Source organism: Mesoplodon densirostris, chromosome 17 (assembly GCF_025265405.1).
Source record: "Mesoplodon densirostris isolate mMesDen1 chromosome 17, mMesDen1 primary haplotype, whole genome shotgun sequence".
NCBI lineage: Eukaryota > Metazoa > Chordata > Mammalia > Artiodactyla > Ziphiidae > Mesoplodon > Mesoplodon densirostris.
Window position 1 is genome coordinate 49,066,099 of NC_082677.1, and position 27,784 is coordinate 49,093,882.

The 27,784-nt window shown below is 39.9% G+C and overlaps 1 protein-coding gene across 9 annotated transcripts in view; it reads left to right on the top strand.

Annotated features, from left to right (window-relative positions):
- Positions 1 to 27,784, top strand: part of LMO7 (LIM domain 7) — a 205,651-nt gene that overhangs the window by 131,471 nt on the left and 46,396 nt on the right. For 4 of the 9 annotated variants that reach the window (XM_060079624.1, XM_060079625.1, XM_060079626.1 and 1 more), the window contains 7 exons: positions 12,023 to 12,053; positions 12,839 to 12,952; positions 17,555 to 17,753; positions 21,768 to 22,020; positions 22,980 to 23,258; positions 24,576 to 25,295; positions 26,279 to 26,308. In XM_060079624.1, coding sequence (XP_059935607.1) covers positions 12,023 to 12,053; positions 12,839 to 12,952; positions 17,555 to 17,753; positions 21,768 to 22,020; positions 22,980 to 23,258; positions 24,576 to 25,295; positions 26,279 to 26,308 — 1,626 coding nt within the window. Of the gene's footprint in view, positions 1 to 12,022; positions 12,054 to 12,838; positions 12,953 to 17,554; positions 17,754 to 21,767; positions 22,021 to 22,399; positions 22,646 to 22,979; positions 23,259 to 24,575; positions 25,296 to 26,278; positions 26,309 to 27,784 lie in introns of all 9 variants that reach the window. The other 5 variants (XM_060079631.1, XM_060079633.1, XM_060079629.1 and 2 more) reach the window with 4 other exon arrangements.

Consider the following 27,784-nt stretch of genomic DNA (forward strand, 5'->3'; position numbering starts at 1 on the left):
GAGAGTTCTAGAGCTGTTTTATAGAAAAAGTGTCGGGTTTATGCTGGGGCAGGTCAAGAAACGAGGTGACCGAGAGTGGGCAGATGATGAATGTGAATGCTATGTTTTGAACTTTATTTGAGGGAAATAAACCGTAAGAGGTAAGAATGTCAAGATAGCAGACATGGGGCTTCCCTGGTGGCGCAGTGGTTAAGAATCCGCCTGCCAATGCAGGGGACACAGGTTCGAGCCCTGGTCCGGGAAGATCCCACATGCCGCAGAGCAACTAAGCCTGTGCACCACAACTACTGAGCCTGCGCTCTAGAGCTCGTGTGCCACAAATACTGAGCCCCCGAGCCACAACTACTGAAGCCCGCGCACCTAGAGCCCGTGCTCTGCAACAAGAGAAGCCACCGCAATGAGAAGCCCACGCACCACAACGAAGAGTAAGTAGCCCCTGCTCACTGCAGCCAGAGAAAGCCCGCGCACAGCAGCAAAGACCCAACGCGGCCAAAAATAAAAAATAAAAAATAAAAAAATTTATTAAAAAAAAAAAAAAGGAGACGTGGAGAGGATTCCATTTTAGGATGATTCTTCAGGAATCTCTGGGGAGGAGGAGGACCAGGGGGAAGATCGAAGACAGGAAATACATCTGAGAAAGAAGCAAGGAATTCCAGAGAGATTTAGAGACTAGAATTGATAGGATTTGTTTGGTGGGGAAGTGAGTGTTCGAGGGAGATGTTGTTTGGCTTAGGCCTTAGTTTTCTGACTCTGAAATTTGGGGCCCTTCACCAGTGGAGAGCATGTGGAAGGATGAACAGGCTCGGGATTAGATGATGCATGCACTTAGGAAGACTTATTCAGTTTAAATTCTGAACTGGTGATAGTGGGAATATAAAGGGCATATCTGAGAAAAGTTGCCTGGGAAGTATTATTTGAATTTGGTTTAGATTAAATATGGTGAAGGGGAGAAAGAAGAAGAAAAATCTCACTAGATTCATTAGTCTTGGAAGTTTCAAAAAGGTATTCACAGAAAATGGGAAAATTGAAATTGATTGCAAGAAATGTAAACTACTCTGAAGGACATCGGGATTGAATGTGTACTGAACTTGAAAGTTAATTGAAGAAGGCAGTGTTCTATTAATCTGAATTTGAAAACCAATTATGTTATTCCTTTGAAGCATGTCCATTCTTTCTCAATGATTTATACAGAGTGATTGGTGATACTTTGATAAGATTCCGAAATTTGAAGCATTATATGAAAGGCTAAGAAGGAAATGGCACATCTATGGAAGGCGGTATATGTAAATGGAAATTTTAAAATGATGCATGGTGTTAACTCTCTAATGAAAGACAGGAAGCTTTATACAAATTGCAAGGAAGATAAGTCATAATATGTTGTTTTTTTTTTTTCTTTTTTTTGCGGTACGCGGGCCTCTCACTGCTGCGGCCTCCCCCGCTGCGGAGCACAGGCTCCGGACGCGCAGGCTCAGCGGCCATGGCCCACGGGCCCAGCCGCTCCGCGGCATATGGGATCCTCCCAGACCGGGGCACGAACCCGTATCCCCTGCATCTGCAGGCGGACTCTCAACCACTTGCGCCACCAGGGAGGCCCCATAATATGTTTTTAATTTAATATTTGGTCGTTCTTGGAGAGTGAGTCAACTCCTCAGACTTCATTTACTACTCATGAGATTGGTTTTGGTTTCAGCTAATTTTAGGCCCATGGAACCTTGAGTATACTTTATGAAGAGGAATAAGTTAAATTCTTATATCCTCTAAAACAGTGGTTCTCAACGTCGGACAATTTTGTGCCCCAGGGGATATTTAGTAACGTCTGGAGACATTTCTGATTGTCTTGAGTAGAGTGAGGTGAGGTGTCTAGTGAATAAGGCCAGGAGTCTGTTTAACATCCTGCAATGCACAGGGTAATCCCCCGCAGTGAAGAATTGTAAGGTTCAAAGGGTAACATTGTCAAGAAACTCTGTTCTAAATATATATTGCCCCTAGGAACCTTTGGATTAAATATAGTTGTGAAAAATTTGGTGTTTTTTTTTTTTAAAAAAACACTAAGATAAGAGAGGCTAATCTAGAACAGGCAAAATTTAGGACTAAAAATGATTTATGAAAAACTTGGGCTAGGGATTTTTTTGAGGGGGCCATGGTGCTGATTTTTCCCATGGTGGAATTAAAATTTTGAAACAAGTCTCACTTATAGGCAAAGGAGAATAATGTACTTAAAAGCAATATGGAGACTTTTGAATGTGTAGCATGAATCAATAGTTTGGTATGCACTACTTTGTCAATACCGGTTTGTACTATACACACATAGCACATTTAATATAAATTACAGCTAAGGAATTGGTGTAATGATATAATAACTTACTACTAATAATTTACACCTTATGCTTTCATGTTCATCAGAAAGAAAATAAGTATCTACATGCTAGGCACTTTAAATATTTTTTGTTTAATTTTCACAAACCTAAAGGTAGATTTAGCTTTTTTTTTTTTTTTTTGCGGTATGCGGGCCTCTCACTGTTGTGGCCTCTCCCGTTGTGGAGCACAGGCTCCAGACACGCAGGCCCAGCGGCCATGGCTCACAGGCCCAGCCGCTCCGCGGCATGTGGGATCTTCCCAGACCGGGGCACGAACCTGTGTCCCCTGCATCGGCAGGCGGACTCTCAACCACCGTGCCACCAGGGAAGCCCCCTTTTTTTTTTTTAAGATCAGAAAATGTACCTTCAGGAGGCTAACCAAAATGTTTTCCCATTTAATCTTGCTTGTGCTTAATTTATAATCTTTTTATTTATATTCGATGGGTACTTGCTTTAAAGAAACGACACTCATAAAGGCTTAGCAGTGATAAGAACAGGTAATCTCTGCCTTGCATTTCTCTCACTACGAGAATTATTGTGATATATTTCAGTTACTCAGAAGGAAGTCCTTTAAAAAATGCTTTGGCAATTTTCCATCTGCAGAATCCCATAACGGGTTGTACGTGCAAGATAGTACAGTACAAATCTAAATTTTGCCAGAAAAGGTAAGGGGGAACTTCTGCCATTGTCTTTGAGAGACAGATTTAGGCAGGAAATTATTGCTGCTATAGATAGGTTTTGAACCAACACTTGGAGAGGATATTGAGAGACATTTATACTTCTCAAGGATATTACAGACAATTATTTTTCAGGATTAAGAAAGAAGTAAACTATTAAAAATATATTAAGGTAGAAAGGGTGACTGCACTAATACTAAAACAGGGTCTTAATCCATGGCTTTTAGTGTATGGCAAGCATGGATCACATCAAGTCTTAATAGTTTTGTGACCTTGGGAAAGTTTTTAAGCCTTTGGAGTCCCAATTTCCTAATCTATAAATCTATAAATCTATAAATCATTGGATTGTTGTGTGGATTAAAGGAGATAATAATGCAATACAGTCAACATAATGATTAATATAAAGTGCTTAATAAAGGTAATTATTATTAATATGCATGATACAATTAAAGCATAAAGTGGACTTAAACAGAACACAATTGGGAAATACTTCATCGATACCAGAATTCCTTAAGATTTTAGTAACTGTTCTGCCAAAAACTATGAGAAAGTGAATTTTTCAAAGTATAAGTAAAACAGATCTCTTGTTGTAGGGCTTTTCACAACTTCAATTTTCTGTTATGTGTTAAGGAGAAAGTATGCAACACTTTGTAAAAAGTTTAGACCTTAAGCCCCATTCAATCTGCCAGTTTCTCATGCTTCATGGTACACAGTTTGACAAATACTGACTTGGAAAATTCCTCACCTGGCACATTATTATTCCAATATCATGATGCTAAAGACAAGAAGATTTATACCTATAGTTGAATTTCTTGTTGGCTTTGCTAAGTGTGGGCTCAGAAGTCTGGAAGGGCACCTGAGCCATCTAGCTCAGTATTCTCCTAAATTGTATGTTTAGGAACATCAGTGGTTTTGACAGGATTTTTGTTGATATTAATACTTCTTTCTTTTTCTCCTTTGAGGAGAAGCAATTAGTAATTGAGTGAGTGTGTATTACATGTGTGTAAGATATTATAAGGGTTAAGAAAAGAATACAGCAGTAATTCCTCAGCGCTCATCCTCATTCCCCTCTCAACAACATTTTTGACTGTTCCCTCCATCTCAGTCTCCTTCCCTCTGGCGTGCCACTCCCATCACATTGGCTGGTCCTTCTGTGTCTGCTTTGCTGGTTTCTCCTCTACCTCTTAGCCCTTATGTGTTGGGTTTCCCAGCCCTCAACCCCTAGACCTCTTCTCTATCTACACTTATTTTCTAGGGGTGTCTCATTGTAGCTTCATGACTTTACACTTAATCTCGATGCTGACAACTCCCCAGATTATATCTCCAACCTAGATTTCTAGCTTGAACATCCCACTTGTATGTCTAATTACCAGTTACTTCACATTTCTACTTTGTCATGTGTCTCAAACTTCCCATGTCTAAAACCAAGCCCACTCTTCCCGTTGCTGCTGCTACCTGGCATTGTTACCTACAGAAGTAAAATGATGGGTAGGCCTGTAATTGACACCCCCTGTAGTCTCTCCCCAGCACATTTTATATAATTGAAGGTCATAACTCCATTTAGTACACGGAGCATATATCATGGATATTAAATTCTGTATTCAGGAATTGTCTGTTTCTGGGTTACCATCTAACAGGGGATATACATGTGTGAGTCTCAAATTGTGAAATCAGTTTTATGTAATAGCAAACATACTCCAAAAAGTAGAAAAGAAGATTTGCAAAAAGTCTGTGGTTGAGAGAGTTAGGAAAAAAACCCACTTTTCAGCTCCTGCAGCAGCTCTTCAGGTTCATTATTTAAGTGGAACCATGTGCCAGTGTCTTCGAACGCATGTGGGTTTTTTTTTTTCCTTTCTCTTCAAGTGAAACTTAGCTATTCTTAGTACTGTGTGGGTGGGGTGTGAAATTTAATAAGAAATGATTTTTAACGAGAGGGTACTTACTCATTTGTCATGTTTGGAATAAGCATTATGTTCCTAGGGCAAAAACTGTTGAATTTCCAAGAGTTTTGTCTCACATAGGTAAGTACAGAAATCATCGTTTATCTGTTTTTGCTCACTGATTATCTCCAGATTTGGTATTATTTTCTCAAGTGCCGTTTTTACAATTTCCACAGTCAGGTAGAGCTGCACTTTGTAGCAAATGGCAGATTAAAAGCTATGAGTCACACGTGCCTCACATTACTGGCAGATTGTCAAATGGAATACAGTTTCATTTTTAGGGATGAAGGTGGGAGGAAAGGAAGAATTTCAACTTCATTTTTTTAAATGCAGCTTACTTTTTGAGTGCAGTATTCCAAGAATTCGTCTTTAACTTTTATCCACACATTTCTTCCTCCTTCTATTTGCCAGTCATTAGAGAAAGGTTTGCTCTATTTTATGTAATGCAAAGGAAGAGCTTCCATGAATAAAAATGTCTGTTAATAGAAAAAGGAGCCGTTACCTGATAGATTCCTAAATTCCTTCTTCACTTCCTGCATTTGGAATAAAGACAGGCCCTTCCCTCAGCGACAGTAGCATCAGAAATTATTATGTCACTCTGCGTCTTAAAATTTCACCCAGTATCCTGAGCAACCCTTTCCTCCCATTTGGAGGCAGACCGTCTTGTCTCGTATAGAAAACGATGCCGCGGTTGTAATGAGAAGGGCATCTGCTTTGAATGGTCTTAACCGTCTCCCCTGGCCACACACACGCCTCCTCCCTAACCTCATGCATACCTGACAGATTGAAAGCAGATACAGTCCACACACTTTTTTCTACTGGTGACCGCTTATGAAATCATGATCCAGGACCTCATTTCTTGACATTTTTTTAAAAGTTGTGAACAGGTGGCCAGACTACATAAGCAACAACTGGAGGGCAGGGATTACTTAGTGGCTTGGAGGAGGACCAAGTACTGTGTGAGCCCAGCTTCTCTGATGTCAACCCCGTTTCCCAAGCAGCATGTCCCGGTCAGCTGAAGCTGCCCAGGGCAGGGCAGGGCAGGGTTAGAACGGACTCTGGAAGGGTTGGGTCCACGCCCTGCTCTGGGAAGTAGCCTCTGGAAGTGGATGCTTGGGGACATAATCACCCAGTGAGTTGCAGTTGTTCTGAGGAACAAAGGTAAAAGCTTTTTTGAGGCCAAGAGAAGGGGATGATCGGGGCTGTAGGATTAGGGATAGAAAGAGGGGTGAGTGTGTATGGCAGGGAGGAGACCGGGTGGGGTAGGAAGTTATACTTGAGTCTCTTATTGAACTCCAGATTCCTTGTAGCCAGAGAAGCCTGGGGTAGTGGCAGGTGGTACCACATGTCTCATCTCTCCTGTTAGGATGTAGGGAGTCTTCCCCCGTGGTATCTGGAGCAAAGATATTCCCACTCTATCAGAAATTCCAGCATGAGTTTTTCATCACACGCTTCCTTGTATGATGCTTCGGTAAGACAACTGTATTTGATCTTCACCGAGGCTGGATTGGGCAGGGTGTGGGCTGGGATTTAGGGAGGAAGGATGATTTTGGAGCATGAAGAATTCAGTGTCAAGGGATTTTGATCTTAGGGCAGAACATGACGAGATTGAGCTTATGGTGCTGCCAATGAAGAAGTTGGTACCTTGAGGAAAAGATGTATCAAGATATGGAAGAAGAAAAAAAAACAAAAAGGTATGGAGGAAGAACATAAAGAGAGAATTGGGAGTCGGTGTCAAGCTCTGTGAAGCTTTATCTTATTTGGGGGGAATTTTCCTCCAACTCTTTGTCCTTGATCTGCTGGACTGGCTCTGTGAGTGGCTTTAGGTGACTTATATATGAACATTGGAAGCTTGGCAGCTCTTAGCCAGGCCTGTGAGTCAGGTGTGGTTACAGCTCTCTGCTGTCCACCAGGAGAGATTCTATGAAAGGCTGAGGTGGGTGCATGCATGTGGGCCCAGCGTTAGCTCTTTGGATAAACAGAACGTCTTTGGAAATATTTTTGATGAAGCCCTAGACTACAACTGGCTGCACCAAACTATAATAAAACTAGAATCTCATCCTTTAACATTCTGTTCCCAAACTATGCTATCAGATATGAGAGAGATAGACTTCGGCCATGTAGGCACATTTTTTTTCCCTCAGATTTTGAGCTTTTGGAAAATTGAAGGGTGTTGGCCTAGGCAGTCCCTGCTAGATAAAGGGCGGGTGAGGAGGGCTGGCTTGGGGCCAACATGGATGTTTGGCCAACAACGGTCATACCACACTAGTTTGCCTTGCTCTTTGTTTGACCTTATTCTAGAAACAATCTCTTGTTCAAAGCCTTTCAGAGAAAGAGGGAAAGGAAAGCAGAACATGAAAGAGTGTCTTGAATTGTGCGTCACAGAAATGTCTCTTCTGGGGGAAAATACTATGTGTGGGGAAACTTGCCTGTTCTCTCGCCACTTCCCTTCCACCATACTGTGTGGTTGAGGTGGGTAATTGGAGGATAGTCTTGAAGTGTCTCCTTTACTTGATCTGCTTGGGTTCAGTACTTTTCAAATGTCTGTCTTAAGCCCAGTGAAATGGGTATGTGGTTTCCAGGTGAGACTATGGAGACACAGAGTTAGATAAGCCTTGCCACATTCTCACAGCTCCCAAAAGTGGAGCCAGAAATCACACCCAGGAGGTCTGACTCCAGAGCCTGCCCTCTTAGCCACGCTGCTGCCTTGGGGGAAGAATGGGGTCTCCCGATGAGAGCCAGAGCATCCACATGGATTTTATTTCCCTGGTCCTTTCCTTAGAGATGGTTGGTGCTCCTTGATGGAGGATTTGTACGAGTATTTTAAAACAGCTTTGAATAAAGAAAGGATCAGACCTAGAGTTTCCTGGCTCTGAGTATACCTTGAAGTTAGGATAAGGTGGTTACTGATGGATCTTGTTCACTGATGGGCTTACTTGAGGGTTTATGGCTCTTTTCTTCCTGGCCTCTGGCAGGAAGTTTAGAGCTCTGTGATGAGCACATGTTTTCTGGTCCTTTGTCAGGTAGTGAAGAATTACCAGAGCTTTTCCATTAACAGAGTGGAAGATGATATCTACGTCATACTTGGTATTTCCTGAATATTAAACAATATTTAAATTAGCGTGTAATACACAGAGAAGGCTAGCAACATATTCAACATAGTCATTTTTTCAAACTATTAATGTTTCATCTCTGTCCCTTTTTATGGTAAATTTGGGTTTCAAGGAAGGTTTGGATTCTTTGGCCTTTGTCTTTCAGAGCTCTGCTGGGAAGCTTTTTTATCCCAGAGGCTACCACTTAATCTTTGTACTCAGCACTTTGAAGCTGCCCTTTGTTTTTGAACCTGTGCCTTTTTTGGGTTATTGATCTATGATTATAAAGAATTCCTTTTATTGCAATTTTTAAGAAAATAGCTTTAAAAAAGAAGCCCAGTTATGAGTATCAATACAGTTGGAGTCAAAATTGGATGTTTTAAGTAAGCTAATGTAATTTAACTGTTCTTTGACATCTCATAGGAATCTCCTGAGCTTTTATCATTTCAGGCTTTCTTTTGCTGACTTACATTTCTTTTTGTAAGCTAAATAAATGTGTTCAGATTAGTATTGGTGAACATCTGTGTGCCATGCACTGTGCTAGGCATTTAAACTAAAATTATGGAAATAATTAACTTAGAAAACTCAGAGGTTTTGTTTTGGTTTTTGTGTTTTTTGGCCACGCCGAGTGGCATGTGATCTTAGTTCGCCGACCCGGGATCGAATCCACGCCCCCTGCATTGGAAGCATGGAGTCTTAACCACTGGACCACCAGGGAAGTCCCATGTGCTAGGCGTTTTTAATAAAATATTTTAACGTACTCGTCAGGTGGTAGACCCTGTCTTAAGACACTTGGGATATAGCAGTAAATAAAATCACAAAAATTCCTTTTGGATTATGAAGAGACAGATAATAAACGAATGCATGCAGTTGATGGTTATAAATACAAAAATAAAGCAGGGACGACAGATGGGGAGTGTCAGGCAGGCTGGTTGCAACTTAAATATTGGAGTCCAGCATGACGTCACTAAGAAGCCTGTGTGGGTAGCTTGGTAAATAAGTTGGGCCCTGCCCTCACATAGCTTACAGTCTAGTGGTAATTGCTACTTGATGAGCACTTACCATGAGGCTAAGGACTCTGCTAAATGCCTGTGTACTTTTCTTATGATGTCCTGGAATAAGGGCCATTATTTGCAGTTTCTCCAGAAGGAGATGGAAGCTTCAAGAGTTAAGATGAACATAGCTAATGGGACCTACATCTGACCCAAAGACCATGCTTCTGAACATGGAATTATACCATGTCAACTGTTGAAATATCTGTTGTAAGGGAATTAGCCTATTTGTAGATCAGACTGTCTTATTTTCGGTTCTGATGGGTTAGGCAATATCTTGGATGGTCATAGAGAGACTGATACCAGGAGCTTCTCCTCTGCCCTCACGCTTGCTCTATTTGGAAGGCCTTGGGGTTGTGCCCTGTGGCCACAGCAGGGAAAGGAGCCGCCTGGTTACTGACTTGCATACAATGAGATGTGTTTGTTGTGTGTCAGAAGTTGACCTCTATGGACTCCAGCAAATCATTGACTACTTGAATTCCTGGCATTACATTTCAGTGATAGAACAGCAATTTGGCCGGCATGTGTGTCCCTTTGTTCAAGAGCATGTTATAAATGCTCATATGCAGAAGGGATTGTGAAATGAGGGAAAGGTTATAGTGCCAAGGTCACTGCTTATTGTGAGTGTTTATTCCAAAATAGGCCATACCTTGTGTTTACAATTATTGCTTTGTCATAATACAAAGTAAATGAGTGTGATGGATTAGGAACCTTTAGAGAGGGCTGTGGAAAGGAGGTCAGGGGTCCAAGAGAGCTCTGTTCCTCTTCTTTCTGCCCTCAGTGTACTTCTGAGAAAAGTGGGGTGGTTTGCATTGACTGTTAAGAATGTGGTGATTTTCAGCCTAATGTATCCTTTTCATTGAGTATTGATGGTTCTTTGTGCTTTGGTTAATGTCTGAAGTGTGTTTGTTGGTCATTAACATAAAAAGAGGCTATATATTTTATCACTTTTTTTTTTTTTTTGCCCATGCTGTGTGGCTTGCGGGATCTCAGTTCCCCAACCAGGGATTGAACCCAGGCCATGGCAGTGAAAGCACTGAATCCTAACCACTAGACCACCAGGGAATTCCCAATATAACTCTTTTTTTTTTTATTGTCAGTTTCTAATGATTTATTTTCCCCCCACTTCTTTGAAAAATGTTGATTTTGTTTTTACAAGATGATTTTCTTTTTTACTTAAGAGATAAGCTAGGATTTAAGTACTTGGGCTGTAAAATTTATTTGCTTTTTTGAAGCATGTATCTTTTTCTATATGTGTAGTTTAAGTGTACAATTCACAGACTTTAGAGATGGAACTCACTTAAATAGCCAGCTTACAGATCAAAATATAAGAAATTTTCAGCGCCCTAGAAGCCCCTCACCTTTTTCCAGTCACTTCCATCCTCCCCCACCAGGGCGAAAAGTATCCTGACTCCTAACATCATATCTTTGTTATGCCTGTTTTTGTTCTTGACTTGAATGAATAATACAGTCTGTGCTCTATTTGGCTTCCTTTACTTCCCATTGTTTGTCAGATTGAACCAGATAGCTGCAGGTGGTTTGTTCTCATTGCTATGGAATATTTCATTGTGTGGATATTCCATAATTTATCCATTCTACTGTTAAAGACATAGATGTAGCTCCAGTTATTTCTATTATAAATTGTGCCTCTATAAAGTTTCTCATATATGACTTTTGGTGAACATCTGTAAGCATTTCTGTTGGGTATATATCGAGGAGTGGAAGTACTAGGTCATAGAATATGCATATACTGTATATTCAGCTTGAATAGATGCTACCAAATGTACTAAAGTAGTTGTACCAATTTACATTTCCACAGTAGGGTGAGAGTTTGTGGATTTTATTTTTGTTAGGCTGTTTTGGGGGTAGGTGAGAGGCAAATGTTGTTCTTAAGTTCATTCAGTTCATGTTTATCTTATGGGAAGGAGTGGTCGTAGCTGTCTTCATGGATTCTTTGAAAGCTAAGTTAAATGTTTGTCTCCATTTGTGTGCTCACTCTCTCCCCCTTTTCTTTGTCTCCCTGTGTATGTATGTTATATATGTGTGTTTTATATGTCTTACACACATGATGTGTGTGTATACATATATATTTTCTTATAAATGTACTACTTATGACTCTTAGACTGAAAAGCGACCTTGGAGGTCATCTAGCTCAGGCTCCTGCATCTCTCTGAATTAGCAATGATACTGCTTAAGTCTCTGATGGAAAGCACCAATAGTTTAGGGTCATCCATTGCTTTGTTAATTAACTTATGTTTTTCGTCTTCAACATTGCAGTGACATCTGCCTCTTTAACTTTTCCCACAAATACCATGCCCTTTTACAGGTAGGGGGAAAACTCATGATGCTTGTAATAGAGTGAAATCTCTTTAGGCAGAGGTTCATGGCTATTTTTTAAACTGCACTTTTCAACATCTGCAGGGTTTGGTCTCTGAGCAATTTCCTCTGGGGAACTTGAGTGAAAAAACCCTCACGCAAAGTGGAAAAGAAAACTCAGGGCAAAATTACTTTTGTTTTTTCCTATTTAAGGGCTTTTTCCCTCATTTCCTGATTTTTTTTTTCTGCTGTGAACACGCATTGATTTTTTCGCCTTTTGCTTGGGTTTAAACATTGTTTAAAATGAAAACTTATAAATGCAAATAACACATTTAAAAAATCAGACTGTAATGAATAAAGTAAGGAAAAAAGACAACCTTGCTTTTTATAGAAAACTGACAGTTATATTTCATGAAATCAGTGAATATGGAAAAATCCTTCTGATGGATAATAAACTAAGGTTTCTGAACTTCCAGGTGGTATTAATATTGATAGAACTTTAGAATACAAATGAGTTTTTTCTAGTTAATAATTAACAATTTAAGGTTCATAGATATTACTAATGGATATTTTCTTTTTTCTTTACAGGCAAGAAGAGACTGATAGGAGAGTGAAAAATGTAAGATATATTTAATGGGACATTATAAATGGTTTTTTACTTACATGTTCTGTGAAAAGGTAGTGGGATCTAAAAATATCTGATATACTCTCTGTCCTTTTTCTAAGTTTTGCTAGAAACAAATTCTAAATGTGTTTAAATATGGTTGAAACATGTATTTTCTGACCTCACAGTATAAGAAGGTGGGTTAAATCTAGGGAGTGGGTCCTTACATGTTAGTAATGTGGTAAAGGCAAATGAATAGGCTGTAGGATTTTTAGGAGAGCAAGTCAGAAACCACCAAAATCATACTTTAAGGAAAAACATTAAATGTTTAAGGACTCTGGGTAATTGCCCAATGTAGACTTATATCTATAATATTCTGCATATTAGAAGAATTTCTAAAAATGTGACAGCTTTATTGAAAAACATAAGAGCTCAATATCATTATTAGGGAAGCTGAGAATTTTTGATTTTAAGTGTGCAGTCTGTAAGATTGTTGGAAAAATATTACTTTAGAAGTTTAATTTATGTTTTCTTACTGTAAATTTTTTCCTTCTTCTTGTGTACCAGTAGAGTATAAATACCTGTTGGGGTCTAGGCTCTTGCTCTGAGAATGTGCTCAGAGATGGAAATCTAAGAGGAATAACATTTTTAGTGACCCTTCTCCTTTACATAATTTAAAAGAAAATCTACTTTTCAACCATAGATACTGTCTTTTATCTAGAGCGCTCACTTGCATTTGAGCTTGCCATTTAGTTACTAAATAGACTGATCTTGTTGTTTCATGGAATTTTTTTTTAAAGGTTTTGATAACGTTGTACTGGCTGGGAAGAAAAGCACAAAGTAACCCCTACTATAATGGTCCCTATCTTAATTTGAAAGCATTTGAGAATCTTTTAGGACAAGCTCTGACTAAGGTAAGGAAACTCTATATGAGACAACTACTCTAACTAGTACTACTTCTCATCTTCCCCTTTCCCCTTCCTCTCTTTTTTCCACATGCCCTCTGCCTTCTTCTCCTCCCTCTATAATATATGGCGGCTCTGATTGGGATGGGTGGAGAGGATTGTTACTCATTTGCTGGCTTTGTAAGCCACCACAAGGAGTGAGTAAGTATTTCAGAGCAGTTTCCAGGGTATATGATATAGGTATACGTATTTATTTCTTAATTTTAGGTAACTCAACAAAATACTAATTTACTTTCTTTCTTAGGCACTTTATATAACCTATTATGAACTTAACCTGTAATAGAGAGGTGGTTCAGGGCTATTAAAATGTATGGAAGTTACTCGTTTCTTTATCTTACTGTCTTGCCATGGGTCATATCATATATCTCAAGTGCCAGCGCTGACCAGAGTTGGCCAAATCTTCACTCATAATATTCAAATGGGAAAATGAACTTCACTATGGCGGTATTTATGCAGGAGAATCTGCTGTGTGCAGAAGAAAATATGTCATCAAAATAATATATGATCATCTAATTAATAGTAGTTGCTTGATGGGTCTTAATGATGATTAAAGGATACTGTACCAGTCAGGCATTTAACATTAGTCTCTGGCACATTGTAAGGATGTAATAAATGTTAGTTGCTATAATTGGAAGATAAAAGTTTTAGGATGAAAATGATCACTTTGCCTTATAACTACTCTAATCTCTAAATAGTTTTGCCTGAACCCAGCCACATACATTATAGGGAGATGGGATTATAGTCTAGAAGGTTAGGGTATTCCTTCTGGATTTTTATTTTCTAATTGTAAAGAGTTGATAATACCCTATTTAAATTCCTTAAAGCAGTTAATTCAGATAACAGTTGAGATAATACCATGCACAAGCATTGTACTAGTTGTTGAGAAAACACTCATACAAGGCTGATGACCCATCCTTACAGCACAACCCTCTGATGTAGACAGATGAACAGGTAGGTCAGTGCAATGGAGGAGGGCAAGGCTCTGAAGGATGAATGTGGCAGGGATTTGAGCAAAGGCAAAGCCTTGCCTTACAGGTATTTCAGCTAAGAAAACATCCAGTTAAAAATAACGTAGGACTTTGGCTCTTGCATTAGTGTTCTCGTTACAGCCTTTGGTTCTTTTTATGGCAGTCTGACTCAGGTTGAATCATCCTAGTAGAGTGTTTGTGCTGGGAATGCTTTATTCGAGGCTGCTTCCTGTCACCAGTGTCAAAATCAGAGTAGATAAAAAAGAATTTTCAGGGACTTCTCTGGTGGTGCAGTGGTTAAGAACCTGCCTGCCAATGCAGGGGACACAGGTTCGAGCCCTGGTCTGGGAAGATCCTACATGCCGCAGAGCAACTGAGCCCGTGCTCCACAACTACTGAGCCTGTGCTCTAGAGCCCGTGGGCCACAACTACTGAGCCCGCATGCTACAACTACTGAAGCCTGTGTGCTTAGAGTCCATGCTCTGCAACAAGAGAAGCCACCGCAATGAGAAGCCCGTGCACCGGAAGAAAGAGTAGCCCCCGCTCGCCACAGCTAGAGAAAGCCCACACAGCCATATGACCCACTCAGAAGACCCAATGCAGCCATAAATAAATAAATGAATAAGTGAATAAATAAATAAATAAATTTATTTAAAGAAAAAGAATTTTCATAGGTAAAACTATAGTTGTGGTTCCATTCCATTATTGTGGCACGTGGAGAGCCATAAGAGGTGAATGAATATATGAGCTGTTTTGCATTGTTCTGTTAAAATCAAAATCATTGTGTTCATCAAACTTTTCTCCCTTAACTAGATAATGCTTAATGGCCAATCCAAAATATATATTAAAAAAAAATACTTGCAGTAAGCTGTTGGCCCTTAGTCCTCCTATAAATTGTAGATGACTCATTTTAGATGACTTGTCAGAGTAAAGTCCTTGGTGGGGGTTAGGGGGAGGAACCAGGCAACGGGGCCAAACTTAGGTTCTTTTATAACCATGGTGGCACATCATCGTTATCTTTAACACTTACGAGGTCAAAAATCATCTCCTTGAGTTGAACTCTAAGGCTTCAACAAGTGTGTGTCTAAGAAACCTGGTAAATATAAAGATTTACTTAGAATTTTAAAATCTATATTTTTTTAGAAGTATTTTGGTGGTACCAGCACTAAGCCCAGCTTCCCTATCCGCTTGGAAATAGGGTACAAAGCAGGCACTTTCATTTTCATGCTAGGATGTCAACTCTAATTCCGGGGTGTGTGTGGCGTCTAAAATATATGAAATCTCACATAAATCTACTAGACCCTGCTGGCACTTAAACACTTGTCAAACAATTCAACCACGAATTAACATCTAGTCTTAGCCAAAAGTATGCCTGAGACAGCTGCTAATTATTCATTGTAAACATTCTTTCTTCAGCTTTTTAATATCTTGAGAGTGTTCCTAATTAAAAGTTGAAAGAATAGTACAGCAAATACCCACCTGTGTTCCATCGGATTTAATCATTAAACATGTCCCATATTGGCTTTATTTATGTATCCATCTGTGTTTTAATTAATCATTTCAAGGTAAATTGCAGACAACTCACTCCTAAATACTCAGCATGCATCTCTTAACAGTAAGAATATTCTTCCATATACCTGTGATGTCTACTAGACCAAAGAACAGTCATGAATTCCCCATTAGTTAATATCCAGTCTATATTCAGAACATCCCAATTGTCTCCTAACTCTCTTTCATAACTTTTTTTCTGAATAATGATTTAATGAAAGTTGACATATTACATTTGGTTGTTAAAGAACCTAGGAATTCCTGGGGCTTCCCTGGTGGCGCAGTGGTTAAGAATCCTCCTGTCAACGCAGGGGACACAGGTTCGATCCCTGATCCGGGAAGATCCCACACGCTGTGGAGCAACTAAGACTGCGTGCCGCAACTACTGAGCCCGTGTGCTACAACTGCTGAAGCCCGCGTGCCTAGAGCCGTTGCTCCGCAACAAGAGAAGCCACCACTATAAGAAGCCCGTGCATTGCAATGAAGAGTAGCCCCCGCTTCCCGCAACTAGAGAAAGCCCGCGCACAGCAACGAAGACCCAAAGCAGCCAAAAATAAATAAAATTAAAGAAAAAAAAAAAAGGAAAACCCTCTGCTTTAAAAAAAAAAAAAAAAAGAACCTAGGAATTCCTATCTCTGTATTAGTATCATCACCTGAAAGTAACATTTCTGATTTTTACTATAGTAACAAAATTACCTTCACCATATTAAAAAAATATATATTTACTAGCTATTCATTGAGTACTATATATTAGAACTATGCTAAAGGCTTCATAAATTCTACTTACATGCTAATTTTAAAAAGTCCAGTTGTATTTTGCTATTAACTTTCCTAGAGGAATGTTAGTTAAAAATGCTTATTTTAGTAAGTTCTATATGATTTACAAACCTATGGTTAATAACATTTACATATTTCTATATAGCTGTTATATGAGCTAAACAAATATTTCATTTAGATCCAGGGAAAATGTTTTATATTCAACAAACAAGTCTACTTTCTTTGGTTCACATCTAGGTTTTGAGTGAAAATAAATGAATTTGTGAAGTGTACACCTGCTATTCTTGCCCCTCTCTCTTTTTTTTTTTTTTTTTTCGGTATGCGGGCCTCTCACTGTTGTGGCCTCCCCCGTTGCGGAGCACAGGCTCCGGACGCGCAGGCTCCGGACGCGCAGGCCCAGCGGCCATGGCTCACGGGCCCAGCCGCTCCGCGGCATATGGGATCCTCCCAGACCGGGGCACGAACCCGTATCCCCTGCATCGGCAGGCGGACTCTCAACCACTTGCGCCACCAGGGAGGCCCCCCTCTCTCTTTTAAAACTTTTCTTTTTGTTAAAGAACTTTGTTATGGTATTTTTGTTTATTTAATAAAAATGAGCCCTAATATTTCCTGGAGGTAGGCTGAATATAATCTTAATAACTTTTCTCCCTTTGGATATCAAAATTAAGGTTGGTTTTTCTCATTGGCTCCTTTCATGTTTATTGCCAGAAAACTGTAGATAATAATTGATTTTAGCCTTTGAATGTTACTCTAATTATTAGCTTTTCTTTTATTAAAATGTTCCCCCCGGGCTTCCCTGGTGGCGTAGTGGTTGAGAGTCCGCCTGCTGATGCAGGGGACACGGGTTTGTGCCCCAGTCCGGGAAGATCCCACATGCCGCGGAGCGGCTGGGCCCGTGAGCCATGGCCGCTGAGCCTGCACGTCTGGAGCCTGTGCTCCGCAACGGGAGAGGCCACAACAGTGAAAGGCCCGTGTACCGCAAAAAAAAAAAAAAAATGTTCCCCCTTATTATTACCTTATTAAATAATATTGAATACCTCCATATAGTCACATGAGTGCCAAGTATTAGTTGTGGGAAAACATTTACAGATTTATATTCTGATTTTTATCAGTTTTTTTCTGATATTTAATGGGGCAGTCTCATTGCCTCACCTATCAAATGCAGCACAACTTGAGCTATTGCAAATAAATAAACAATAACTGATTACATTTTTGGAAGTTTATGCTAACTTACTAGTCTTTAAAAAATGTTCTTCAGGCACTTGAAGAGTCCAGCTTCCTGAAGAGGAGTGGCAGAGACAGTGGTTACGGTGATATCTGGTGCGCTGAGCGTGGAGAATTACTTGCTCCTCCAGGCAACTATAAGAGAGAAGATTCATTTGAAAGCTTGGACTCTTTCGGGTCTAGGTCATTCACAAGCTGCTCCTCTGATATCACGTTGAGGGGGGCACGTGAAGGTGAGTTACGTTTTGGACTCGACGGTTTATTTTTATTTCTTTGTGTATTGAGAGAAAATTGGGAATTGGAGAGAGTAGAAAAATGGAGTGAAACTATTGAGGCAAAAATTTCGCCAAGAAGTATATTTTTGTAGAGATGGAAATGTAATTGGGGGTGTCTTTTCTTTCCTTCTTTCCTTCCTCCCTCCCTCCCTCCCTCCCTCCCTCCCTCCCTTCCTTCCTTCCTTCTCTCTGTCTCTCTTTCTGTCTCTCTGTCTCTCTTGTTCCTTCCTCACTATATTGCCACTGGAGGGGTGATAGTTTCACTTCTTTTAATCTTCTGTTTTTAGAGGAGTTTGGGGAAGACACAGTTAACTATGACCTGTTTTATCAGCGATAATCTATCCTAATTCTTTTCTCTCCAGATTCAGGTTTAATAATCTCTGCCTCTGAGGCCTAATAACTGATATATCTAAACATAAAAAAGAAAGTAAATAAGATTCTATAAACGTCTGTTCTAGTTCCTGAATAAGCTTTCTTCCCTTTTCTTACTTTTCTGCAAAAGATAAAAAAAACAACTTCTAAGAAAAAAGAGGAAAATATTTTAATAATTATCTCTATCTAAGAAAAGAAATGATTGATATCTGTCATGAGAGAATATTATGCTAAACTTTGATTAAGTAACAACACTGGCATTGTGTTAGAAAACATCTTTTGCGTCCGTCAGGGTCAGAGTAAACCCATGACAAGTGTGAAAGGAGCGTGTTAATGAAAGTCTTTCTGTTGTGGGAAGGAACTTTCTTTCAAAATCCCAATATTATGGTCAAATCTGTTATTTAAACACAAGTCTTTTTCCTCTGGCTGTTGGGTGGTGTCAGAAATTTCTGACTGTATGCCTCTCGCAATTCAAATTGACTAGATTGGAACCACAAGTGAAGTTTCTTGAACTATTTCTGTGCTTCCACCATCAGCATGAAAAATTGAGAGTTCTGGTTGTGAGTTTTTGCTGGATTGTTAGAGAGTTTACTTTGCTTGTTTATTTTGATTATTATTTTTTATTTTAAATGTTTTTCCTAATGTTTTTATTAGAAAAAATTTCAGACATCAGCAAAGTTGAAAGAATTTTCCATGAATACCCATGTACCTGCCACCTAGTTTTACCATAACATTTTACTGTGCTTGCTTTATCACATACCTTCTCTATGCATTAAAGAGAATGCATCACATGCATTCTCTATGCATTAATTATCCATTTTATTTTTTGAGGCACTTCAGAGAACATTACACTTGTCCTAAATGCTTCAGCATGCAATCATTAGCTAGAATTCAACCTTTATTTGCTGTTCTTTTAATGTAAATGTACATAAAAGCAATGTACAATGAATTTGTTTTTCAAAAATAGAATGAATCCACAAATATTATAACAAAACCCCAAATTCTTTAGCTTTTTGAGTAGTCGTGGCATTTAAATGTTTAAAAAGTGAATGGCTATTTGAGTTAACCTTTACAATTACTGCCGTATTTGTTGGCTGTTTGCTGTCTAGGTTTAATGTTTTCATAGCCCAGATGACTCTTATAATAGTTTAAAGGAAATGAATCAGAGTTCATAATTCATCTGAGTGATTAAAGCTGTAAAAGCAGAGGTTGAAATTCTCAACCCACTATATTACTTTGTCCTGACTGAAGAACCTAACACATGTGATGTTTAAATTTATATCTGACCAACAAAAATAAAAGGGACATGTATTGAAGGCATGTGGGAGTATACAGACTCCAGCCAGTTCAAATGCAGTGGTCCAGTGGTGTGACTTGAAGCACTGTCCTCAGATAATACTTGTTGGGCTGGGTGCCTGGCCCTTGTGAGGAAAAGCAGAGGGTTACTGTCACGCTGCTTCCTGATCTTGGGAAAGGAGTTGCAGACCATGTTTGAAGAGGGTGGAAGTGAAGACTTGCTAATTAAAACTAAGGAAGAAAAAAAAGAAAATCCTGGGGGCCACCAGGATGCTAAAACTTTTTTGTGATCAGTATGTTGAAATTCTGCTACCTACCAAGTTGTAGTCCCAAATTGATGATCAATATAATATTGATGATAAGATAATATTTTTAGGTTAACAGAATTGCAAAGTCATATTCCTTAGTTTTATATGAAGCCTCTGTTGACTGGAAAAAAAAAAAGCAAAAACACAATCGAAAGGTTGAGAATTATGTTTTATTCAGCAGACTTCATGAGGACTTAAGCCCAGAAGACAGTGTCTCAGATAGTTCTGAGGGACTGCTCTGCAGAGGTAAGGGTGGAGCCGGGATAAATAGGAGTCTTTGTAAAACAAAACAAACAAACAAACAAACAAAAAACAACTCACTCAGGTAGTCAGAACATCAAAAGATGACTGTTAATTAAAGAAAAACCAGACATCTCAAGTTAATGAATTTCAGGCTTTCCTATGTATGGAAAGATGAAAGTCTGGGCTCACTGAAATCATTCCTTTGACATGCACCCTAACTATATGGGGCCAGTAGCCTGCTTTTCTCCATCCTGAATCCCCTCAGGGTGCACAGTCGGGGACAGGTGCAGTGGCTGCTGGCTGGCTGGCCGCAATATCTTTTGTTTACTGATATGGCAGGTGGCATTTTTCATCCATATCTCTTCCCAGATCAAGAATATTTGCCTACTCTGCAGCATACTGTACTGGACTTAAAAAAAAATGTAGCTTAAAAAATTCCAAAGTAGAAGGATCTTTTGTACAAATTTCACATGTACAAAATTTTAGCAAGAATCCTTGACATTTCTCTCTTATTTTCAAAAAATGTACTAATTTAGGAGGCAGTAAAAACAAAGCGCGAGATTATTGACTATTAGTCCTTCTGGTCATAGCTGCTATACTTCCTCCTTTCTTTCCATGACTCTCCTTTCCCTGTTCCCATCTCAAGGGCTCCTGGCTGTGTGTTCAGCCGCTTCCTGTAGCCTCCTCTCTGTCATTACTGTAGACTCCTGCCAGGCACGGGGAAGGGGACGAGACTGCCTCTGGCTCAGGTCTACCCTGCAGGTGTGCTCCTGCCGAGAGCCCACTGCTCCCAGGTCCTCGGGTACTGTGCACAGCCAGCCTCTGAGAGTTCTGGCGGGAAGCATGCAACATCATTTGCAAAGTTTCTTAACAGATACACAGGCAGGAAGAAAAGGGTAGAATGGGAGGCAGCTGAAGCTTGTATCTATCGTATCTATATTGTACCTATTGTCATGTTTTGTACCCTCATTTCTTCCCATGTATTTGAAAGAACAGACTGACTTTTTTTTTTGAGAACAGATTAGTGTTTGTATCTATCTGACCTTGAGGTGTACCAAAGTGTATTCTTTCAAATTTGTGTGTAAATGATGTTGAATCAAAATACAAGGTTCCCGATATTTCCGTGACCACCATCAGAAGAAGCCTCGAGTTCTGTGTTCTGTTAATATTTTGGGGGGACATTAGAAGTCATTTGGTCCAACCTCATATGTAACGTGTGATTCTTGCTCATAGGGGTCTCACAAGGATCTATCAAACTTCTTTGTGATCTTGTGCTTTTTGCATCTCTTTCTTTGTCTTCCCTTGTCTCTCGCCTCACAGAAATTTTGGATGACTGCATGATTTATTTTAAATGACTGAGTTTCCCTCGAACTACATTCAGATCTCATTTTAGGCATCTTTGACTTGATTGCTAGATTTTATTCACATGTATTCCATCAACAAATTTTATGACAAATCGTGAGGGCAAGGAAGACTGGGAAGAAAAGGGCTTCAGCCATAAACCAGGACTTTTTCTGCTTAGAATGTGCAACAGTGAAAGAATGTCCTGCATGCATCTCCAGTATGCAAAGCAAGTTCCTCCTGATGGGTCTTATCACAACTTCATGACAAATTTCTAAAAATATTCCCTGCAGTTAGCAGTAGAGCCCTGGGTTTCCAAGGGAAAGACAAAAGCAGGCATGCTGTGTGGGTTTCAGTTAGACGAGTAACCTGGAGAGTAAAGCAAATTCTTGTGCCTGTTTTTTTTTAATAGGTTGTGAAAGTGACACAGATTCTGAATTTACATTCAAAATGCAGGACCATAATAAAGATGATATGTCATATCGAAGGATTTCGGCTATTGAACCAAAGTCTGCTTTACCATTCAATCGCTTTTTACCCAACAAGGGTAGACAGCCCTCCTATGTGCCGGCGCCCTTGAGGAAGAAAAAGCTGGACAAAAATGAGGATAACAGAAGAAGCTGGACAAGCCCAGTCTACATAGAAGCCGATGGAACATTTCCAAGGTACTGGGATGCGAGCTGATTGTTGAATTTTAAAATTCAGTCTGCTTTGTGAATTTGCCAGGGTATTTAAATTTGGTAAAAAGGAATGGTCCTTAAAATGTATTTCACAGATAACATAAAACTTCATTAATGAAATATTTCTTTTACTTACCTATATTTTTAGTCATCCGTATCTTGAAGAGATTTCTTCCGTTTTAGAATGTCAGCGTATGATTTGCCGGTTCTTTTTTTAGATGCATGCCTTTAGCTCACTGGTTATCTTTCAGCTTATTGTTCATTGTGAGCTCTGCTGTGTTACTTTCTTCCATTTTTTTTTTTTTTCTGTGTTGACTGATCTCAGTGGACACAAAAAGAATTCTTTAATTTCCCATCAAATCAGCAGAGCAAAGCATGATTTTTCGAATCCAGATTCCTATCAGAAGGAGGTGTATGGTTCTGAAAGTGGATCAGACTCGGAGGAGGAACGGAGGTTGCCGGATGTAGTTTTGGATGACTTAGCCAACCGTAGATTCCAAACGAAAAAGAGGCCCGAGGGTTTCATCTCGAAAAGCATCTCTCCTAAGTCTTGTTCACCAATCTTTTCTCCTGCTGACCCATTAGCCACTGGGCTATACAGAATGACGAGGTCAGAAAAATTTCTCTTGGATTGGAATGTCTATTTTGCTCTTGATTTTTAATATGTAAAGTAACACCCCAGATGGTGTGCAATTTGTCTCTCTCTTTTAACACATCTTATAGTTGTCTTTGGCCCTTCTGTATCAAGCTCTTCTCTAATTAAAATGAGATGCTATTATAATGCCTTAACTTTGTTGTAGGAGCTGGAATGATGAGACTGATGAGAATGGGAACTAATTGGCTGCATTCACAGTGTAAACTTTGTGAGACAGAAAGCATGCCTCTTGTGTTCTGTGTCACAAATTGCTCACGCAGTGTCTTAACTGGTTGGATGTTTTGAACAGTAACGAGAGGAGGACTTGGGGCACAAACGTGGAGAACTGGCCAACGGTACACGAAACTTCCGACTCCTCTTGTTATTTGGAAGAGGCAGAAGAAAAGACAAGCGTACCCAACACTGTAAAGGATGATCTTTATGTGCGAAAGCTAAGCCCAATCATGCCAAGCCCAGGGAGTGCTTTTGATCAGTTTCTTCCCAAATGCTGGATCCCAGAAGATGTGAACTGGAAACGAATAAAAAGGGAAACTTATAAACCATGGTATAAAGAATTTCAGGGATTCAGGTTTGTCTGCGTGCATGTTTCTTTTATTCTGGTGTCCATTCAGTACCCTGGCTGGGTACATTCTATGTGTGCTTTTTATGAGAGAGGTTAATTTCCCTTCAACATCTGTAGAACTGCTAACTGAAAAAACTACTGTTTAAATTTAAACTTTAGGATCTGGATCTTAAAAAGTCCTCTCCGTAGCCAGAGCTTGACATTATTTTGAGTTGCATCGTTCTCCAATTCTTTGTCTTCTTTTCTCTCTCCTTTCGCTGTGTCACTCCACGGTAGAAGGAATTCAGACTCTGACGATGAGGATTCAGGCTCTGACGGAAGCTCCGCCAGTTTTAGTAGCATACAAAAAGCATATCATAGGCTAGACAGCAACTGTCAAAGATGTTCACTCTTGCTGGAACTGGCTAAGAAATGGACCAGAAACTCCCGGGACACCCATGCAGCCAGGAGAACTAGTGGTGCTTCAGATGAGCCCAGGTGTGCCCGCCTGCTTGGAGTCTGGCCTGTGACACTTGTACCAGCCTCTGCTGCTACTTTAACCTCTGACCATGATGTGCTGAGTCATGAACACTTAGGCACTTAATGTTTAGTTATAGAAGCATAACATATGGCATCATGCTTTCTGTACAAGCATGTGAGCTTGAAATTCTATGGGATTAAATATTCTTTAGCACAGTCACGTACAAGAGAGTATATAGTTACATGTGGCATAGACAGTTCTTGGGAAAACCGTTTTTAAAAGGCTTTTTAGGCAGTTGACCTAATGTTACAGCTGTGCTATGTGTGGCGCTGTGGAGAAAGGAAATAACTTATAGACAGACACTGGGACAGGCAAGACTGGTGGGAAAATGCAAAGAAAAGATTCATAGGAGTCTCTAATAAAGCTTCAGAGCATTTTATTTAATCTGCTGACTACCTGTGCCTGTTGCATAAAGTGCTTCTTGCTCAGCTCTTGAAACCTTCCAAGATGATTGCTGCTTCTCTGGGAGGGGACTTAGGTCACTGTGGCCAATGGGATGAGGAGGGGGTGGAAGGGAACACTGTGTGTATCAGGAAGCTTCACTCTCTTCCCATTCTGGCCCCATCGCTTGGCCTCAGTGGTGCCCACTGAGAGATACACTCTGCTCTTATTCCTTTAAATGGTATCCAGGAAAGTCATGGATTACGGCATTAAATGCTAATCTTTCTTCTCAGCAAGAGTCCCTCCCATGGCCGCCTAAAATAATTCACCCATAGTGACTGGCTAATTAGTCTGCTACCTAATTACCTTTTCTCCCCAAATTTAATAAGATTCTCCCTTCCTTTTTCTTTTCTATGCTTCAGTCAGTTTTTATTACTTCAGGCCCTCCAGACATATTCTGATGACATCTTGTCTTCTGAAACAAATATCAAAATTGATCCCACTGCTGGCCCAAGGCTCATAACACGCAGAAGGAATCTCTCTTATACACCAGGATATAGACCAGATGACCTGGAGATGCCAGCCCTGGATCCTGACTTAGAGAATGATGATTTCTTTGTCAGAAAGACTGGGGCTTTCCATGCAAACCCATGTGTTCTCCGGGCTTTCGAAGACTTAAGAAGGCTTTCTGGGCAAGACGATCCTGTAGAGCAAGATATAATTCTGCAGTGTAGGGAAGGTGAACTTGTACTTCCAGACCTAGAAAAAGATGATATGATTGTTCGCCGCATTCCAGCACAGAAGAAAGAGGTGCCTCTGTCGGGAGCCCCAGACAGATACCAGCCAGTCCCTTTCCCCGAACCCTGGACTCTTCCTCCGGAAATTCAAGCAAAATTTCTCTGTGTACTTGAAAGGACATGCCCACCCAAAGAAAAAAGTAATAGCTGTAGAGTGTTAGTTCCTTCCTGTAGGCAGAAGAAAGATGACATGTTGGCTCGTAAGATCCAATCTTGGAAGCTGGGAGCTACTGTGCCTCCAGTCAGTTTCACCCCTGGTCCCTGCAGCGAGGCCGACTTACAGAAGTGGGAGTCCATCCGGGAGGCCAGCAGGCTTAGGCACAGGAAGCGGCTGATGGTGGAGAGGTCAGAGTGTGTTTCTGCAAGGATTTGCTTGTCATGGATGGTCTTGTGTGATTTTTCTTGTGTGAGAAAGTGGCATCGTATTGCCCAGCTCTGCATGTCATGAGCCATTTGGAAGCATCCTGTAAAACCTTGATTTTGCTTTGAGAAACCTTTAGTCTTTGTGTGGAAAAAGTGCAATTCCATATTTGCACATCTCAACATCACCTCTCTGAGACCTGTTTAAGAAGGCGTATACACAAATGTTGCCCTTGGCCTTAAGGATGACTATGATACTACTCTGCCACATTGACGTTCCACAAAAATGTTTTCTAATTATATTTACAGACTTTTATTCTCACGTCCAGGCATTTCTGAAACAGTCTGGTTGTTTGGTTTTATGTGTTTCTCATATTTCGGAGTACATGATTTTTGTGTAAAAATTTCCCTTAAAATATGGCATTGCAAGTTTCATTTAACTTGGTTTTGATTTTTGATTTTGACCTAGACTTCTTGGACTATCAATGTGTGACTTTTTAAATTCATGGTTTAAAGTTCAGTGCAAACATTATTAAAATGCATGAATGTTATTTGCTGTGGGCTACACTTTACATGTATGTAATTATGGCCATTTTGATCATGAGTCTGCATTTATGTGTTATGCAACTTGCTGTTTTGATGACTGTTCAGTTTGTTGAACTTTGGGATCGACAAATATTGGGTTAAATGAAATTAGTAGATCTAAATCTAACTTATTAGTTCCTGGCAACAGGAAGCTTTTCTAAAAATGGGTTTGTTGGTTCAAAGGAAATCAGGAAATTCTTTATCTTAATCTGAATTCCTTGAGATATGAGATCAATGAGATTTTGAGACATGATCAAGAATGTGACTGAAGAAGCAACCTTTTGAGATTTGTCCATCTCTAGTTCAACTCTTAAAGATGCTGATTTAGAAACTAACACAACTAGAAACAATGACTTTTAATTTTTGGTTTTCTGATTTCTTAGACTCTTTCAAAAGATTTACGGTGAGAACGGGTAAGTTTTGTGGTTCACAGTAAAAAAAAAAAAAGTCTGCATTTTGTTTGTCCTTTGTGTAGTACGTCTTTGCACTTCTATCCTGGCATGTCACTAAATGGGGGTGCTCTGTGCTGTGCATGAGACTTAAACAATGGGAAATCTTTCTTAATTATGCAACCAAATGGTAATATTTCTGTCTGAGTGCCCAGTGCGTGAAGTCCTATAGGACTGCAACAGTTTGTTTTATTAGAAGTCAAAAACTCAGGTCCTTTTTTTTTTTTTTTTTTTTTTTTCCTTAAGGAGTTGATTAAAAGTCACAAAAACACGTGCCAGAGATTAGGTGTATTTATTCTGGTATCTGATTGCTGCATAGACCAAACCTCTCATTTCTGGATGTTGAAGCCCAAATAACTACATTTTAGAATATCTATGATGGAAAAAGAGTATTAGCATTTACTTTGAGGTTGGAATGCATGCAGTTGGCATTAGCTGTATACTCTCAGTTCAAGGGGAGCTTTGTTCGTTGGGATGGTGAGTGGCATTAGTCTTCCCTTAGTAGGATTTGGAAACATTTTCAAGATCCCTGATTAGGGTAAGATTTTATAACATGGCTGTATTATAAAGGCAAGTCAGACTTCCAAAACTGCAAAAAAATTAAAATACTGGTAGTTTCCAATATAGCTGCAAGGACTATATTTAGAACTAATGCCCAGTTTTTGTCTACATTGGTCCTCTGTATCTGAGGATGCAGATCCTGAAACCAATCCCCCTCGGATACAGAGGGGCGACTGTCCTGTTGTTTAACTGTAGTCACCCGGTAGGCATAAAATATGATAAAAATAACTTTCTGGAAATATTTTCCCTTTCTAGAATAACTGAGTTAAAATAAATGCTTCTTTACTTCTAGTACACACTAACTATGTAGACTTAACCATTCTTAGTGCAGAATAACCAGCTGGCTACATCTTAATATTTTATATCAAACTTTCTGTAACTTTGTGAACCTAACTGCTAATACTTTTTGTTCAAGAAGAAAATTTAAGTATGTCAAATATTTTAATCTGTCTAAGCCTTTTCATCTCTAAGGTTCTCTAATTTTAAAATAATTAATTAATTAATTAATTAAATTTTTGGCTGCATTGGGTCCTCGCTGCTACGCACGGGCCTTCTCCAGCTACGGCGAGGGGGCGGGGCCACTCCTCGTTGTGGTGCGCAGGCCTCTCATTGTGGTGGCTTCTCCTGTTGCGGAGCACGGGCTCTAGCATTGCTCGGGCTGCAGCAGTTGAGGCTCGTGGGCTCAGTAGTTGTGGCTCGCGGGCTCTGGAGCGCAGGCTCAGTAGTTGTGGTGCACAGGTCTACCTGCTCTGCAGCATGTGGGATCTTCCTGGACCAGGGCTTGAACCCGTGTACCCTGTATTGGCAGGCAGATTCTTAACCACTGTGCCACCAGGGAGGTCCCAGTTTCTCTAATTTTGATAGCTTTGGATAATTTTG